Source organism: Pinus tabuliformis, chromosome 8 (assembly GCF_031772625.1).
Source record: "Pinus tabuliformis cultivar Carrire ecotype Pingquan chromosome 8, CPIR1, whole genome shotgun sequence".
Classification (NCBI taxonomy): Eukaryota; Viridiplantae; Streptophyta; class Pinopsida; order Pinales; family Pinaceae; genus Pinus; species Pinus tabuliformis.
Genome location: NC_142294.1, coordinates 1,904,735,380 through 1,904,755,119, shown reverse-complemented (window position 1 = coordinate 1,904,755,119; position 19,740 = coordinate 1,904,735,380). Strand labels below are relative to the sequence as shown.

General features: G+C 34.9%; 1 protein-coding gene across 2 annotated transcripts; it reads left to right on the top strand.

Annotated features, from left to right (window-relative positions):
- The first annotated feature begins 7,989 nt into the window (after positions 1-7,989).
- LOC149244042 (uncharacterized) lies at positions 7,990-9,540 on the top strand. Of its 2 annotated transcripts, none has more exons than XM_089374732.1 (2): positions 7,990-8,545; positions 8,613-9,540. In XM_089374732.1, exon 2 carries the CDS (start codon positions 8,781-8,783, stop codon positions 9,147-9,149), a length of 369 nt encoding a protein of 122 aa, XP_089230858.1. In that variant the 5' UTR covers positions 7,990-8,545; positions 8,613-8,780; the 3' UTR covers positions 9,150-9,540. The 2 variants fall into 2 exon arrangements, with proteins under 2 accessions (XP_089230858.1, XP_089230857.1); XM_089374731.1 differs by having other exon boundaries at positions 7,990-8,555.
- The last annotated feature ends 10,200 nt before the right edge of the window (positions 9,541-19,740 follow it).

Sequence of the window (19,740 nt, the reverse complement as noted above, 5' to 3'; positions counted from 1 at the left end):
TATCTGGCATAGAAAATTAAAATTATTTTGATTCATTGTAGTTATAGGTCTTTCACTTTAATAATGAACAAGAAAATCCTTAAAAGAATTTAAGCTTTAATAAAAAATTGGGATTATTAATGTAGATGAGTAGGAGAGCATCAAGACATCCCATAGTTATGAAGAGATAGAAGTAGTTAATGGATAGATGGAGTATCTCATGCCTATGATATCCCATTTGCACATAAATCATAGGTAGGTCTCAACCACCCTTTCCAATTGCTTCATATTATGCTTCAATATCATGTTATGATGATATATTTGTACATGAGAAGGAGGTCCCAATATGTTGGTGGAATTGTTATAGTAGTCAAAATGATGTTGCAATCAATTATCTAGGATTTGTTACCACATATTGCTACATTTGTACGAATTTTTTTGGCAGTTAGATTCTTAGCATTAGCTAAATCAGAGGGGAATTTATTATTCGAAAAAAATTGTTTTGGATTATTTTCATCCAACTTGGGAATTTATGTTTTTTGATGGTTAACCAAACAATTTAGCATTTTTTAGAAGTTATTTGAGATCTATCTTTGGGGTTTCGTCCATCTAGATTTTTAGTTAAGTGCAATAGTTTCTTCTTAGCAAACTTTGGTAGTCTACCTTTCGTTGTGGATAAGGTTGGTGCTCCGACTAAATGAAAGTATGAGGAACATGAATTATACTAATTTGTGAGATGTGCATTAATTGTTAAAGGCCTATGGTGAGGAAATTAGTGTCCTAAGAATGGAATTGGACTCCTTTTGATACAACTCAGTGAAATGGAGTAGCTTTGGAGGAAACGGTGTGATGTGATAATGTCAATATTTCTATAATAGATAAGACAAGTTTTAGTGTTGGAAGCAAAGATCATGGAATTTTGCAAGAAAATACAATCTGAGCACTCTCTCATTGCAATTGTTCTTAATGATCCCTTTCTAATGCAAGTAATAGACTTAGGCTGTCTGGCATGTGTGATTTTCTCCACCACTTCATTAGTATCACATGTTCATGTTAATGTTGATACATCAAAGAATGTTATTTAATTTGTATGGTTCTCAAATTTATATGAATATTTCTCTAAAGGATCTATGTTCTATATCTTTCATAAGGTATGGGATATGGTGATGTTTTTATAAATATGGAGCAATTTTGGACAAAGAAAGAGGATATACATGTCTTTGGGGGTAGCTCAATTGGTAATTTGAGATATGTGAAATTGTTGAAACTAGAGAGACCTGGGTTCAATTGTTGTGATATATTGGAGCCCCTTATATTTTAAAGTGGGAGTAGTTTAAATGTGTGATAAGTTGATTATTTTTTAGTTGTTGTAAGTTAGAGAGAGGAAAGGATTTTGTCTAACTATTCTACATTATGATAGGGGAAATGGACATTTTTTTGTTGGAAATTCACAAGGGTAATTTTAGATTAATTAATTACCGGTAAAAAATCCTTTCCCCTTTGTAACTTAAAACAACTAAAAAATAATCAACTATCACACATTTAAACTACTTCCACTTTAAAATAATTATATATATATATATATATATATATATATATATATATATATATATATATATATATATCTATCATAAGAGTAATAGTTTATCTAAAATTTGGAGGGTTTTTAGGCATATATTTTAGTCTAATTTACCTAAAATCCTATAAAGATTTGTTGGAAAAGCTTGAATTGTGAGCTCCCCAAAACCTGAGTGCTCCAGGGATTTTCAAGTGCTGAATGGATATACGTAGTGAGCCTAATGGTTAGGAGCACAAGTTTCCTCCTAAGAGGTCACAGGTTGAAAACCGAAGGAGGGTAGAGTATGTATGTCTTCGTAGACCAAAGTAATTTTAGATTAATTAATTACCAGTAAAAAATCCTTTCCCCTTTGTAACTTAAAACAACTAAAAAATAATAAAAACTAATGACCTTAAATCTGGATAATAATAATAATAATAATATGTAGTTAAAAATCAATTTTAAACAACAAAGATCAAGATTAAAAAATTAAACAAACTCACAAACTTATAATAATTAGAAAAAACCAAAATCAAAACTCATTACCTTTTATTTCCCAGAAATAAAAACTTTTAACCAATAAAAAATTAAATTTATTTTAAAATTACAAAATAATTTCCACTCAAATAATATAGACTAAAAAACTAATATTTATTATACTCATTGAAGCTACTTCTTATAAGATCACATGCTCTTCAATAACACATAATATTAATCCCATACATAAATATAAACATACTCTTAATTACAATATTAACTTCATTACCAACCATATATGATGATGATGATGGTTAACGTGCGCTGAGACCAAATAATGGTCTATCAGACCTAAAGATACAAATTATCTATTTTGATTTAAGATTTTATTCCTATGCTCAAAAAGCTTGGAGAGAAGCCTCCCGAGCTCACTATAATTTTGACATTGTAAAAGGCTAGGAAGGTCAGTATTGTAACAAAGATTGTGAAACTGATATCTAATGTGGTTATATGCGGGGCACTCTAAGAGGAAGTGGTTATCATCCTTGATGTTCTTATTCTCACATATATGGCAGATCCTTTCCGTCCATAGCGTTTTAGGAACTGCCCAACGACCTGTTTCACTATGGAGCTCATGAGAATTCGTCCTAATCTTTGCTATATTAATTTTCTTATTTGAGCTAGTTAAAATAGAGAGACACTTTTGATCTTCTAGGGTGGGGTTGATGACCTTCTTATAATAACTTAATTTTCTTTTAGTCGCTAAATCTTTCTCACACCACATTTTTTCTTTGAACTTAGAAGTAACAATATCTTTAATGTTATTTATGTTTTTCAATGCATCATTTTCGTTGATCTCCCAATAGTTTAACCAGGCCCTTGTGTCTTTATGCCACCCTCGATTGAGCCTTAGGTGGTTTTGGCTATAATTTAAAGCTAGCTTAGGAAGTCTATGATCGTCTATGTTACTGATTTTGTGCTTGTACAACAGAAACCTAAGCATAGCTAGGCTCTCAATAGGGGAAAGACTTGCTTCTATAAGGAGAATAGGATAGGGTGTATTACTTTTAAATTTCAGGTTATAAGTTATAAAGCGCTTCTGGATTTGCTCAATCTTTCTCCATGATTCTCTGGAGATGCTGCAACCCCAAACCTCACAACCATATAAGATAACAGGAGTGACTAAAGTTTCAAAGAGGAACTTCTTTTTATCCCACATTACAAGGTTTGCTATTTTACAATTATTTTCAAGACCAAAGTAAGCTTTCCACCCCCCATTAATCATTTTCTCAATGCTATGGTTCCAGTTGAGCTTGTGATGAATATCAATTCCTAGGTACTTGTAAGAATACACTTCCTCCAAGTTATTATTGTCATACATAAAATTAGCATAAGTCTCCTTCTTGGATTTGATAATCATAACTTTTGTTTTGTCAGTGTTAACAGTCATACCCATGGTAGAGCAGAAATCCTTAAGAAGCCTGAGTTGCTTATTAAGATCATATGGGCACCTTGCCAAAAGAACAATATCGTCGGCATAAAGAAGAAGGATGACGACTATCCCAGCTAAGATCGTGCCATCACATCCTGCTTCCTCTAAATAGCCTTCGAGCTTATCGATGTAAATGCCAATAGGGTAGGGGAGAGGGGGCAACCTTGTTTAACTCCGATGTTACACTTAATATCTTTCGACCACCCTTCGTTGCTCTTTAGCTTGGCAATTACATTCTCGTATAACCTTATAGCGGCAGCTCTCAACTCGAGAGGAACCTTTAGCTCTTCTAATCTATTCCAAAGGTTGTATTTAGGAACCGTATCGAAAGTCTTTCTAAAGTCCACAAAGCAACAAAATAAATTAGATTTATCATTACGACATTCCTCCGCAATGATCCTAAGCGTAACAAGGTGGTCTGTTGTTGAGTGATGCCTTTTGAAACCTGCTTGGCCTTTAGCCCACTTACCTTCACTTTCAAGCCATATGCTTAACTTCTTTTCCAAAATACTACCATATAACTTGGCTAAGAGAGGGCTGATCATAATTATTCGATAATTAGAGGGGTTATTTGTATCCCCACATTTTAAAAATAGGGATAATGAGGCTCTCAGTCCAATGTTTAGGGAACCCTTGCTTGACTGCTTGATTGAAAAGCTTGTGGATGTGGGGGATGAGGACATGACCTCCAATTTTTAAGATTTCCGCTTGGTAACCTTCAATGTCCTTAGCTTTTCCATTAGCGAGGCGATTAACCCCAAACTTAATGTCTTCTAAAGAGAAAACTTCTTTCGTTGTGAGAAGGGTTTCCAAATTATCCATGACATTTGGAGATTCATAAAGCTTTTTAAGATAGGAATTCCAATCGTGAAGAGCAATTTTATTATTATCCTTAGTCTTCCTAGTTAGAATCTGCCTCCAAAATTTCTTAGGAGCTACCTTAGAGAGGTCTAAGAGATTCTCTTGTCTTTGACGAATGTACTGCCTCTTTTTCCTTTTAGTTAGGGCTTTGTATATTTTTATCTTGTCCATTTTAAGAGATTCATCAACAGCTTCCTTAATTGCTCTCCTTGCACTTTTACAATCTTTGTCATACCATGGATTGGTTTTGCTATTTCTTTTATTATTTGAAACTTCAATTGAGAACTTGTTAATAGAATATGAGAGGGTTGTAGTAAAATTATGATAGAGGTCTTCTATGTTGTCTATATTAGATAAAGGAAACAAATTAGTTTTTAATTCATTTAGAAAGAGATCATTTTTATTTCTATCAAATATTAAGTTCTTTTGGCTATAAGTATTATTTTCTATGGGAACTCTATGCATGACAAAACTGAGAGTTATAAGTAAAGGCCTATGATCAGAGTCAGGTTCGTGGTCGTTTAAGATGTCAAAATTTATTATTTCGTTGTATAATGGGAGATCGGAAATAACGTAGTCTACCACGCTGCTACCAAGTCCATGGATGTAGGTCATCTTGCTGGAATTGGGTCACTTCTTTAGACCATTGCAAATTATGAGATCCTGAGCACTACAGAGCTTAACTAGCTCCGACCCAAACAAATTTTCCCCGAGATCTTCAGAGCTCCTTTTGTATCTGCTAGCCAGAGTAGGGTCTTCGTCTAACCAAAGAGGATTAGGGTTGGAATGATTGCTTAGAATAATAGCTTGGTTGTTTGAAGTTCGAGTGTTAAAGTCACCTATTAAAAGGATATTACTCTCATTCCTTAAGCTAGAAATATCATTCTCTAAACCATTGTAAGGGTTAGTTTTATCTAGATTCTTCTTCTTATAGAAGTTAGAATTAATGGGGGGAAAATAACATATTGCTATGTAGGACTTTTTATTATTAATGTCTTTGATCTCTATCCAACTATATTGGTTGTGAGGGTCGTTTTTATAAATCCTAACATGGGGGGAGATGTTCTTCTTAATGTAACAAGCTATTCCCCCAAGGCCTCTACGGGAGGATCGCTTGTTCCAGGTAGACCATAGCGTAAAGCCATCTATGTTAGGGACCTTAGATTCTTCGTGCTCCCAAGTTTCAACAAGCAAAATAATATCAACATCATTTGAAATCCAACTTAGATTGGGGCCTTTGTTCCATGGGAAGCCCCGACAATTCCAAGAAAGGATTCGGAGCATGTTTAATTGCTATTATTACTATCTTTTTGGTTTCTATCTCGAATAAAGGCTTTTCTATTTTTGATTATTGCCAATTTTCCTTCCTTTCTAGCTTCTTTTACCTTTCAAACCTCCTTTCTTAATTCTGCTTGATCTTTTGGAATGAGATCTTCATTTATGAATATTCCTATTCCTTTTAGACTTGAGGTTTTACTAAGTATGTCGTGCTTATGATCAGTGGAGCTCACCTTTATGCGGATTAGTCTTCCTTTATTCTCGGTTAATTTCCCCAACCTTGTCGCTTCTGTGAGACACAATGTTTCAATTTGTAATCTATTATGTAGTTCTGTCTGGGCTAAGGCTAAAGTATTCTCATCTACTTCCTCTTTTAAACCAAATATTATAAGGTTTAAGGCCCTTTTGTTACGTTCATGGTCTAATTCTATTAATTTTTTCATTTCATCTTTAATTGGTTTGATATCTAACTTATCTACCACATTATTTAGGGTGAGGCGGCTATTAACTTTTTCTTCTAGTTCTTTAATCATGTCTTTCATTTTAAGACTCTCTAAAGTATCAGCATCTCCTTGCTGGGATGGTTGGTTAATATCTTGGTTTTGTTTTTTATAATCCGCAATCTAGTCTCCATTGCTTCCATTTTATTCTCTAGCAGTTCTATTTTATTTTCTATTTGTTTTCGGATCGTGTCTTCAAGAGATGCAAATTTATTTTCTAGCATGGCTTCTAACTCTTTTTGTAGCTTGGCTTCTCTTTCTTCTCTATAATACCATTTCAAACTTAATTACAATTTTGTTTTCATAAATAAAATATTATTATATTATATTTATATATAATAAAATAAATTGTTTATAATCAATTTTTTGGAGTTTTCCATGGATTTTCTAGCATGAATCTGGTGTAAACAATTGAGGTGAAATCTTGATTTTTGTTGTTTATACTGATTTTTTGACTACATATATGGATTCAACACCCTAAAAAATCTTTTTGACCTGAATCTGGCATAAACAATTAAGGTGAAATCTTGAATTTTGTTATTTAAACTGATTTTTTGACTACATATATGATTCAACACCCGGAAAAACCCCAGGGCATTTTGATTAAGTAAAATTTACCCATCAAACTTGCGATTTCAATGAATTCTTCCCAGATTTTAAACAAATTAAATCGGAAAAATAAATCAGAAAAGTTTCAAAAAATCACATTAAAAACAACTCGATAAAATAATATAAAATAAAAGTAATACCTATCCAAACCTTTGTTATACTTGATTACAATTTTAACTTCAATATAATAAATATTATATTGTATATAAAAATTAATATAAATAATGCCCATTCAAATGTTTATTGCTCAAAGAGAAAGTGAATGAACGGGAAACCTCACCATTTAATCATGGTTTTGTATTTATTTTTTAAAGTATATGTTAATCTTTTCCAGTTTTGTCTTGATCTATTTAGGTAGGTGATATACTTAACAGTAAAATCATAATTTTATTTAATATTTAAATTATACAAATTATATAATTGTTCGAATTAATTTTTATTAATTTTTTATCTAATTTTAAATAAAATTAGAATTTCTTTTTCAAAACTTTTCATTTTACTTAAATTCCAGCTAGTTAAAAATCAAGATATTCAAATTCAAACTTTTGTAATATATATTATAATATATAAAAAAATAAAAAAAAATCACATTAAAAATTTTAATCTTCAATATAATTTCTTCCGAAATTTTTTTTATACTACATTTAAGGGATGCCATCCCCAAAGACTTTATTTGATCAATGGTTTCATTCATGTGCACCTTTTGCATATAGATAACGGATCGTCATCCAACCAATGCTCGTTGATTGAAGGAGGAACCACCATAATTAAACCACCATAATTAAATCATTATTGTTCAATATGATTTCTTAAAAAAAAAAAAAAAAAATCTTTATACCACATTTAAGGTATGCCATCCGCAAAGACCTTATTTGACCAATTGTTTAATTCATGTGCACCTTTCGCATATGGGTAACGGGTCGCTATCCAACCAACGCTCGTTGATTGAATGATGAACCACCATAATTGAATCATTATTGTGGCACCTCATATTTATCGAACACTGCTTTGATTGATTTTTCATCATCATACCTGAAACGGAGTGGGTATTAATTTTTATTTTTTTCAAATAACATGGAATAGTTTTGGGCCCCACCACTCCGGATGGCTTACCAAAACGATCATTAATTTTTGTTTGGTATAACAAAAAATATTAGTTTTGAGGTCCACCAGTGGGAACGGCTTGCCACAAAAATGATTATCATAATTATAAAAGTAAAGCGGGAGAGGACGAGGACTAACGTTCCAGTGACAAGTGTGCTTCAAATGTGGAAGGTTTTAAATGAAGCTAAAATCAGTTGTCCCACCATGCTTGCCCATCTTTAATAGTTTTGCAAGCAGGGTTTCTGTGCATGCCCACTGGGATTCCACATTTTATTCATTTTTTTTCAGCCTTTGGCAACCGACTCAACCAGGCTCTTTCTCAGACCTTGGCCTGCCTGCCTGCCTTACTCATGTTGCAGAAACATATAATTATAAAAAAAGTGTAGAAAACGTGGCGTAACTCTTGCGCAATAATATTCCTCGGCAAGCTTTGGATGATCGCCATCGCCATCACCGTTGTCATCACGGTTTCTCAACGGTTTTTTTTGGGTATATAAATTAGATATACCCCCACTTCTCTCCTCCTTTCAGCTGCTCAGAAAAAGTTTTTGGGCCTTAAGGGGCTTGAGTGATTCTGGAGCCGAGGGGGTCTGTGAATCTGTTTTTTGGTTCAGAAAGATAGATTTGGTTTTGTTATTATTACGGTAAGAAGATTGATCTGGACCCAGTTTTGTTATGCTGCTGGAGGTTGCTGGTGGTTGTGAGCTGAGATACCAGTCGTGGTATTGGACCCAGTTTTGTTATGCTGCTGGAGGTTGTGAGCTGAGATACCAGTCGTGGTATTCCTGATTTTAGAATCCCATGTCGAGATTGAGATTGTGAAAGTAAGCTCTGTGATTCATATAATTCTTTCGGTAAAATCAGAATAAACTTATTTGACACAACTACTTTGAACCACTTAATGTGATTCATTAGGACTAAGATGTCGATGCCCTACGACATACAGCCGCCGGCGGGGGTGTATCAGCAGGTGTCGTCGGAGGGATCCCACGATTCCAACGGTTCCATCGGTCCTGTCATAGTCGTTCTGGCGGTGATAGCGATTCTTGGCGTGGTGGCGGGCATGGTGGGCCGCCTCTGCGCCGGCCGGCGCGGGGACGGGGAATATGACCTGGAGGGGTGGATAGAGCGGAGATGTGCCACGTGTATTGACGGCCGTGTGGAATCCGTAACTGCCGCCGCTATTCCGGTGGCGAAACCAGCGGAGAGTGCCGAGCCTGCGAAACCGGCGGAGAATGCCGAGGCGAAGCCGGCTGAGGGAGGGAAAGGTGGCGGGGGCGGCGGTGGGTGACGAGCGGCTTCTTTGTCGATGTCGGTGCTGCTGCTGGGGTCTGACTGCGGGGTTTTCCGGAACCCGGTTTTTTTTTGTCATTTGGCTGTACTATTCGTCCGGGTCTAGATTTATATCATATGCAGTAATCCGGGCGGAGTTCTAGATCGAATGAAAAATGTTATAGAACTTTGTATATCAGTCATCTCTGGTTGAGATTCTATTATTTGTCCTGGGTGGGGAACAAAGTCTGCCTTCATGTAATCATGGAGGTAAACTAGCTTTATTTATCTCTTTTGTTCAGGGTTGGGGAACAATGTCGGGTTTCAGAGAGTATTCATGTAATCATGGAGGTTTTATTGATCTCTTCTGTTTTTTTCAGAGCAACTACTGAAATCTTTTGTTTACTGTATTCTCTATTCTTGATTACATCTCTTCTGTTTTTTCCAGAGCAACTACTGAAATCTTTTGTTTACTGTATTCTCTGTTCTTGATTACATCTCTTCAGTTTTTTCAGAGAAATTACTGAAATCTTTTGTTTACTGTATTCTCTATTCTTGATTACAACGTTACTAGTCAAGATGTTCTGGTTTAACTCTCTGTTTAACTAGAATATCTAGAATATCTCATTGAGAAAAACTAGTTGTACTTTACATCTTGGTTTAATTCTCTGCTTAACTAGAATATTGAGAAAAACTAGTTGTACTATACAGTTCAGTCTATATATGTTTTTTGGTTTAACTAGTTGTACTATACAGTTCAGTCTATATATGTTTTTTGGTTTAATACACTCTGTTTAGCTAGATTATCTCACTGAGACAACTAGTTAAACAGAGTATCTCACTGAGACAAAACTGGTTGAATTTAACTAATTGTACTTACAGTTCAGTATCTATATATATATGTTTTCTCTGTTCTTGATTACAACTTTACAATTCAAAATATTTTGGATCACTACACTCTGTTTAGTTAGATTCAACTAATTCAAAAAAACTGGTTTACTAGTTCAGAATTTATCTCTCCCTTTTATTCTCTTTTTATAATACAGATTTAATCAATTATATATATCATTTAACATAGATTCAACATATATAGATTCATTTTCATTTTCATGTTTTGGTTTATTATACTCTGTTTAAGAGTTATCTCATTGAAAAAACCCAATTGTATTCTACACTCCAGTCCAATCTAGTCCAGAATTCATCCCTCTCTTTATATATCAATTTAACATACAGATTCTTTCTCATTTCCAATCTAGTCCAGAATCCATCCGTCCTTTATCATACATATCTAATCCATATCATTTCACAACATATGGGTTCTTTTTCATTTCCATTTCACTTGAAACCTCACAATGTCTTTATGTAATAGATTTGGGTTTAGTTAGATTTATTTTAATCCATTTTATATATCATTTCACATATCATTTTATATATCATTTCACATATCATTTCACAACACATGGATTCTTTTTCATTAGCATTTCACTTGAAGCCTCACACTGTCTTTATTTTTATGGTTATGTAATAGATTTGGATTTAGTTAGATCTATTTTAAATAATTAAAATCTTTAGTTACTAAATAATTGAAATTTGAATCCAAAATTAAGATGCCCCTTTCTGGAATAACTGAAAGTTTACCTTTCATACCATTGAAATTTTTAACTTTTATCTTTCAAGTGGGGTGTAGTCACTTCTATAGAACATGATGCCATGACTTGCAATATCAGCAACTGAATGTTATATTTTAAAACTTTATTTATTTTAGTTTATGGAATGGGTGTTTTTATTTTAGATTCTAAAACTTTCCTGGTTTGGTTTAATTTTATTTTAGATTCTTTTGAACTCAGTGAAAAGATCAGATAATGACATCATGCAGCACTTGCATTGCATTTTTCAGTTAACTGTGTTAAAAAAATCCTTGGCAGATATCATGTAGAGACATTATGTGCATTTCATGAACATTTACAATATCTCAGGCATGGTTATCCTTTCCTTGTACGAATGTATTTGAGATCTCACTTTGTAAAACTGGAATAAATAGCAGTTTGTGTTTTGTCATCGTTTTTTTTTTAAATATGCTGATTATATTGTAATCAGCAGGTTTGGATTACACCCATATTTAATGATTAAATTAGTGTTAATTTGTTTTATTTTCATATTTTTAACAGAAGATAATACTCTAATTCAATAACACTAAAAATATTTAACACTATATTTTGTAACATTTTGTTTTACTAATAAATCAACTTAACACTCTATTTTGTAACAGGTTTATTATAAAGTTTGTGTTACTAATAAATAAACTTATACTAGGTATTAATCATAATCATTGAAAAATCATTTTTCAATCCATACCTGGTATATCAACAATAAATTAAGGAGAGAAATTATTTTGACAGTTTCCCAAAAAAAATATAAAAATATCTTGAAAATGTAAATATAACTTGAAATTCCTGATTTTATTTATGATTTAATTTGATTTAAGATTTTGAAAAAGTAAACATAACTTGGCCATAGTTATGATTTATTACGTGGACACAACTTTCAATACTTATTCTTACACATCTTATAATTCCAATAATCATAGTCTTGTTATTACACATCCTATGATCCCAATAATCATATAATCATAATTTTAGTATTAGCTGAAGCGAATCCATGATGCATACAGCAAGAGGAGGCATTTAGACTCAAAAAACTGTAAGCAATAGAACTTTGATCAAATGTTTAAAAAAAATAACCCATAATTTCAACACTATTTTAATCAATTTTTTTTTATTCATTAGCCTTTATTCCAATGTATTTCTTATTTTACAAAGATCCCCATTATTTTACTAAAATCCCCATTGCAGTGAATTGTACTGGATCCATCATTGCAATAGATTGCAGTGTATTTTGCGTACATCTTTTAGTCCAATATACTATTTATTTTACTAGTGAACTGTTGTGGATTTTTGTTTAGATTCTCTTACTATTTATTTTATTAGTGAACTCTTGTGGATTTTTGTTTAGATTTTTCTTTCGGATCCATCGCATAAAGATTCAGTTTTTATTCCAGTGTATTGTTGTGAATTTCGATAGATTCGCATAAGGATTCAGTTCTTATTCCAGTGTATTGTTGTGAATTTCGATAAATTCTAATTGCAATGTATTATACTGAAATTTTATAGGTTTTCATTATGGTAAATCTCAATAATAATATAATTGTTTTATGTTTTTTTTCGGAAAATTAGAAATTTGTTAAGATTGTAATTTGAAGGGGGTAGTTGATGAAATTAATTAATTTATTTAAAAATATATTTTAAATAATGAAAAATTACAAATATTATATTAATCAGTGTGTATTTATTGATAATTCGTATCGATGGTTATCCTCAATGTTATATAAAATCTTTTTTTAAAAATGATTTGGTTTTGTTTGAATAATGATAATGAATCAACGTGTATTCCACAAACAGCCTTAATAGCTATCTTCACTGGCTATTGAAAACTAAATTATGTTAAATTTTCTCAATGTTTTGAAACCAATCCAATTCCAATATGTTTTGAAATATGATTTTTAAAACACGTTCTTTCATTCAATTCATCCTTTCATTGTAATATGACTACTCTGGTAACAGAAAATTTGAAAAAGAAAAATTAAACTTTCAATTCACAGGCCGTGTAAAACAGTAAAGGGCAGAAAGAGATGCGGAGAATCAAAATGTACAGTCTGACACCCACCCACCACCTTCGGATTAGGTTCTCTTCTTCTCGAGGCTATAACGAGTACAGTGAGGGCATGCCCATGCATGGTTTTACTGAACCACAGCCTGTAAAGAAGATGAGAGCATCTGTGCCCAAAGTCAGAGAGAATCATGACACCCATGGTATATTGCAGAGTCATGTACTGGAGATGCTGGGAGTACGCTGTGAATGCCTGCCACATTTGTCCACAAGTTTGTAGGTAAAAGATTCAGAGTCTGAACCATAGAAAGCCTGACTCATGACAGACTAAGTGGGGCATCTTTAGCAGTAATGGAATCGTATTTAAATATTTCAGTTACAGAGGTAATGATGAATATTTCAGGCACCAAATGAGTGAGAGGTAGAGCGTAAAGTCACTTTTATGGCTCCATGTCTTATTTGTGTGCATGAGGTCACCTTTGTGAGTACACAACCCATCCAATTTTTTGGAATTTGACATCACGATATAGACACAGTAAATATTGTTGTTTGTTGGTTCATCTGCAGTCAATCAACAAAATGGGAATGAATTTCAGACATGATTCCATATACTTGGTTGCTCATGGCGGTGCTTGATAATGATTAGCTAAAATGTATTTGAATGCTATTCTTATTATCAGAATTTAACCACGTATTTTGAATTCTCTCTTCAGATTCCACCGTAAAGCAGAAGCAGAGGAGAATTGTGACTTTAACACGCAATGGCTCTATAGTAACATTAGAACTGTGGAATTTAAAAGGCTAAACATTTTACCAATTTTTTTTCATTAGCAAGCAAAAAAATAATATAGTTTCCAATAATTTATAACTTACACTACACTAATTCATAATGAATATATAATATAGATTCTCACAAATTATTTATATAATGGAAAAGCAATATATTATTACAAGTTAGGATGGATAATAAAGGATGAACCTATGCCTCCATGAAATCCTCTTTTTCATGGGAGATTTTTGGACCCTCTGTTATAATGGAAAAACAATAAGTTATTACAAATAAGAATGGATAATAAAGTTTATGATAACATAGATAAATTAAGGGGGATTGCTCTAGAGTAGTGATGTCTCTTTTTTATGAGAGATTTTTGGATTGTTTCCTGTAGAAGAACATTTTCTATTATATTTCTAGATCAATATTCTCTAGCTCTATTTGGGTTTAGGATGGTTCAACTCTAGTTTAATGTTTTTTTGATCTTTTAGTTTTAAATTCTTCTATCCATTTTTTTGTCATTTCATTTTTTATTTTAATTTTTTTAAAGATTCGAGGGATTTAAATTTGTGATTGTTTAATTTATGAGAGCTTTGTGATCTTTGAGTTTAATGTTTTTCTAGACAAAAATGATAAGAATTTTATATAAGTTTGAGCCCCATTGCAACTAAAAATAAGGGGAGATTTACATTCTATTCAGAAGTACAAAGTCCTCAAAGGGATGAAAGAGAGGAATTTCAAGATTTACATCAACTTTTGTTGCATACATAATGAGAGAAAAAATAAAATTTAGTGCTATTGTAGTCTCGATAAAATTGCCTACATAACAAAATGCATTTACTAGGAGCAAACATTTCTTACAGAGGAGGATCAATGGACATTTTGTTTGAGGGGTCACTAGGGGCGTTTTTGGTTGTGCTTTTGTTGTCCTCTAGATGTATTTGGTCATGCAGATCTGTTAGATGGCAACAAATCAAATCCACCTCATCTTCTAACTAGTTGATTCTAACTTGTTGACTTTGGACTTCCTCTAACAAAGTGATAATTCTGGCTGACTGAAAGCTATTCTACTACGAAGATCGTTGTTTTCCTCTTGCCTATCGATTGGGAGGTGCAGATAGAGGTTACAGTGGGTTCGGTTGCCAATAGCATTATCAAAAGAGGGACTAGCTTTTTTTTCCATTGTGAATTTAGTTCAAAGACTTCGAAGGGGTCCGAGAATGCCCAAAGAAAAGTGCAATGAGAAGGCTCTTCGAACAACACTCCTCGATAGGATTCTGAATCGAAAGGGAGATAAGAAGAGACAAAGATACCTGTGTGAAGAGAGTCCCAATCTGAATGCTGAGGACGAGATCTAATAACCTAGCCAAAGTTTCTTCGTCTTCATTGGGCAACTTTACTACGTGCATATGGAAACAAATAACACAATTGGACGGAAGTAACAACCTTTATAGTTGTAAGTGAAGCTTTCTAGTCTTTGGTTCAGAGAGAATTTGGATCCCTAGTCATGTGCTTTGATGAATACAATCCACAGTTAACATAAAACGGGAAAATATCAGTTCCCTAACTAAGCGAGAGACTGCCATGCCTGTTCCTAAGGGAAGAGAAGATATAGGGAGGCTTGGAACAGACTGAAAGGAGGTGTTTGTCCCTCCACGCAGAATGCTGGAAAACCTACCCCATTAAGCTCCAATTTATGCAATTATTGTTAGTTTTTGTAGCACCAGATGTGTTCTAGCCACGAAATTTGGTGGAGAGGTTGGAAATTCTGCCTAGAGGTGTCTCAATTAGATTATTAACCAATTTTTAAATATTTCCTAAGTCTAAACTTAGGGAATATGGTTAATTAATCAACATTAATTGAGATAAGGCGAGAATAGTATAGAAACTCACATGGATCGATCCAGAGATGATCCTAGCCATTGATTATGTTTTAATATTGGTTGTTGGTGCTCCAACAATGGCTTATAAGAGGAGGTTGATGTGGTGATGGAGAATACACTTGAGCAGTTCGATTTATTGGTAGATTGATTTCTTGAGTAACAACAGTGAGTTGCTAGAGAGAGCCAAAGATCAAAGAAGTGAGTGAGGGGCAGGGATAGTGATCTGGAGGAAATTTCCAGATCTAGAGAGGCAACAACAAGAAGACCAAGTTATCACAGTGAGGCAGCGCAGAGCACTGCACAGTAGCTTCAGAGAGGGCAGTTCGATTTGCTAGAGAGAAAACCGTTCTCAGTTCCAGAGGTCAGGTAGAGGTTCCAGAAGACTGGAGAGATGATTTCCTCAGCAGTTGGAGGTAGAACGACTCCATCAAAGACTGGTTAGAGGCTTGACGTCAAGCAGACTGTGCAGAGCAACGCAAAGGATGATGTAGAGGGTTAGAGGGTCGAGTTTCTAAAGGGTTAGAGGCAAAGGGAGCAACTCATTTTTCATTGGGCAGATCTCTAGTTGGATGCAGAGGGTTTTGCAATAGTTTTCTAGTGCAAGACCAACGTTGCGGTGGATGAGAGAAGAGCACACACAGAAGGGAATATTTATCTCAGGAACTTCTAGTCTCAAGAAGTTCAATTTCCCTTGCAGATTGCTAGTAGTTGTGAGCAGATCTTCTCACTCCATAAGGGAGTGTGAGTAGCAAAGCGACAACTAAGAAGAAGGAAAGAGGGAGTTTTCAACAATTCATTAAGATGACCACTGATGGGCTTCGTGATCGGGATAGGTTGTATGGAGCTTCAAACTATGTCACCTAGAAGGTGAGGATGTCCTTCCTTCTAGATGAATATGGCCTGAAAGCCTACAATGATAATCTAGTGGCAGTTCCCCAAGATGTAGATCAGAAAAAATAATACAAGAAGGAGATGTGTGGGTGAAGCAGTTGATCCTAGATAGAGTCAGTGATCATACAGTCTCAATGTAGCTGGAAAAGATACTTCCAAACAAATTTGGGATTCTCTCTCCACGTTATACCAGGGAACTTTCAAGCAACGAAATATGTTTCTTAAGGAGAAGCTAAGATGCATCCGAATGCAGAAGGGGGAAGGCATAGATCCATTCCTTACCAAGATTCAGGAGGTCTGAGACTAGCTATCCGTTGTTAGGCAACACCTCAACCCACTTAGCTAGTCCATTTGGCACTCAACAATGTCTCAGAGGAGTGGCAGTTATTTGTCCAAATCATTTTGGGTGGAGATAGACTACCAAAGTGGGATAGGACGTGGGTCGATTTGCAGTAGGAGGAGTTGAGATGAGATCTTTTAAAGAGCTCCATTAGTGGTAGCAGCAGAAGCGGATCGAAGATGGTGAAGGAGGAGGAGAATGTGGTCGTCACATGTAAGGGTCCCAGTCATGGGTAGGGGGAGTATAGGAAGAAGAAGAAGGACATGCCAAAGGTCAAGTGCTTCAGATGTGGTGAGCTTGGTCACTACAGTACCTAGTGTCCTCTCAGAAAGAAGGAAAGGAGGAGAAGCAGGACCAATAGGCAACATCCATAGAGATTGACAGGTTGTCCTCTAGATTGGAGGATGACTTTGCGATGTTTGTGGATATACCTCCAGGAGTGAGGTGGGGAGATTTCATGTTATAGTCCCAAAGAACTATAGAGATTGGGCAGGGTCCTTGAGGAGTCCACCTCATGGATCATTGCCTGGTTACAGGGGCCCATAGTATTCAGTAACATGATGTGTCAATGAAGGTGGCTCAGTGAAAATTTGACAATGCATCACAGATTCTTCAGACAACATCCCAGATTCTTCAGACAATGAAAATGCTAGTAGAAGTCAGAGACTCGGTCGATAGATGCATCATACTGAACATAGTTGATTCAATATTTTGGATACTTTTTAGTTGCAAATGTTGCAATTGCAACAACAACATATGAGAGGGAGTTGCAATGCATATGCGATGTTGGCAATAGTATAGCAGTGTCAGAAACAACACAAATGTAGCATATATTAGAGTTGCACAGTGGTTGGTGGTTAGTATGGCCAAACATTAGCATCATGACAGGAGATGATGCAAAGACAATGTGTTGTGGTAGGGTGTGCAACACTAAAACACATTCCTCACTAAGAGGGAGTGTTAGTTTTTGTAGTAACAGATGTGTTCTAGCCATGAAAATTAGTGGAGAGGCTAGAATACATAAGATCTCCAAAGCCCATAAATGTTTCTAGAAATTCTACCTAGAAGTGTATAAATTAGATTATTAACTGATTTTTAAATATTTCTTAAGTCTAAACTTAGGGAATATGGTTAATTAATTAGTATTAATTGAGATAAGGTGAGAATAGTCTAGAAACTCACATGGATCAATCCAAAGATGATCCTAGCCATCGATTATGTTTTAATCTTGGTCGTTGGTGCTCCAACAATGGATTATAAAAGGAGGTGGATGTTGTGATGGAGAATACACTTGAGCAGTTTGATTTCTTGGTAGATCGATTTCCTTAGTAGTAGTAGTCATTTGTTGAAGAGTGCCAAAGATCGAAGAAGTGAGTGAGGGGCAGGGACATGATCTGGAGGAAGATTTCCAGATCTAAAGAGGTAGAAGAAAGAGGGTCGACTTATCCTAGTGAGGCAACCAGAGCATTGCATAGTAGCTTTAAAGAGGGAAATTCGATTTTCAAGAGAGAAAATCGTTCTCAATTCTAAAGTTCAAGTAGAGGTTCCAAAAGACCGGAGAGATGATTTCCTCAGTAGCTGGAGGCAAAACAACTTCATTAGAGATTGGTTGGAGGCTTGACGTCAAGGAGACTACGCAGAGCAGTGCAGAGGGTCAGAGGGCCGAGTTTCTGAAGGCAGGTTGTGCCGCGATTGTTGGTGGAGGAAGGGTAAATTCCCTTCAATAAATTTGACCATAATTTCTTGTTGTGGATTGCAAGTTTCAGGCATCCATAGTTTCATCATTATTTCACATCCTTTGTTTTCCTCATGAGGGAAGGATTGTTAAATTTGATTAGATGGATTATTCTCTGGGTGATTCTCACACATCCTCTAACTCTAATGCTCCATTAGTGGACAATCCCATGAAACCTATTGAGAATTTAGGAGTTGGGATGTACTCTTGTTTAATGGGTAGTTTTGATCTCCTTGCTCCTTCAGCTAGACTCAATGCTATTTCATCCTCCAGGGGACCTTCTCGAAGAGAGTTCTTTCAAACTTATTATTTTTTGGACCCTTGGCCTTTACCCTCATCTACCACCACATTATATGAAGGGCAAGTAGGTGGAATGGCATGCCCTATGTCTATAGTAGAAATTGCTTATCAGTCTATTGTTAACTCTGTAGACTCCCATCCTACTCCTTTCTCACCAGAGGAGTTAGATGGAGATGTGGCTTTGGCCTGGACCCTCGATTCAACTTCAGCTCAGGATTGCTTAGATACAGTCTTACCATTTAAGGAAGCAATTCTAGAATAAATGATGGGTTTCGATAGACCATGGGATGATTTACATCATCGTTCATATTTCCTCCCTCATTTGCGAGAAATTGAGTCAAGTTTGGCACCAGCACAGTTTTTGTCGAAGGTAACATGTATGTTATCTCACGAACTATACCTATGAACATCTCTAGAAATCCTAACATAATTGAAAATGTCTTCATCGGAGCTGACTGTTCCCCTGAATAAATTCAAGTTTACATCGATCTCTTCAAAGAGTTTTGTGATGTGTTTGCTTGTTTTTATGAGGAAATGCCTGGAATAGATCCATCTATAGTCCAGCATGAGATCAATACATATGAAAATGCTAAACCTATTTGTCAAAAACTTCGACTGGTCAATCCTAGAAAAGCAGCAGTTATTAAAGCTGAAGTTAAAACGCTGCTTAAGGCAAGCTTTATATACCCCGTTCCTCTGACTGAGTGGGTCTCTAATCCAGTCCTAGTAGATAAAAAACAAGGAATGATCTGAGTATGTATTGACTTTAGGGACCTAAATAAGGCTTGCTCGAAAGACAATTACCCCACACCCTTTATTGATCAAATTATTGATGAATGTGTGGGTAATGAATTTTTTTCGTTCATGGATGGATTCTCTGGTTACAATCAAATTACTATTCTTCCAGAAGATCAACACAAGAAATCCTTTATTTGTCCTTGGGGTACGTTCACATACAAAAATATGCCTTTTGGCCTTAAAAATGTTGGAGCCACTTTTCAGCGGGCCATGCCTTATGCTTTT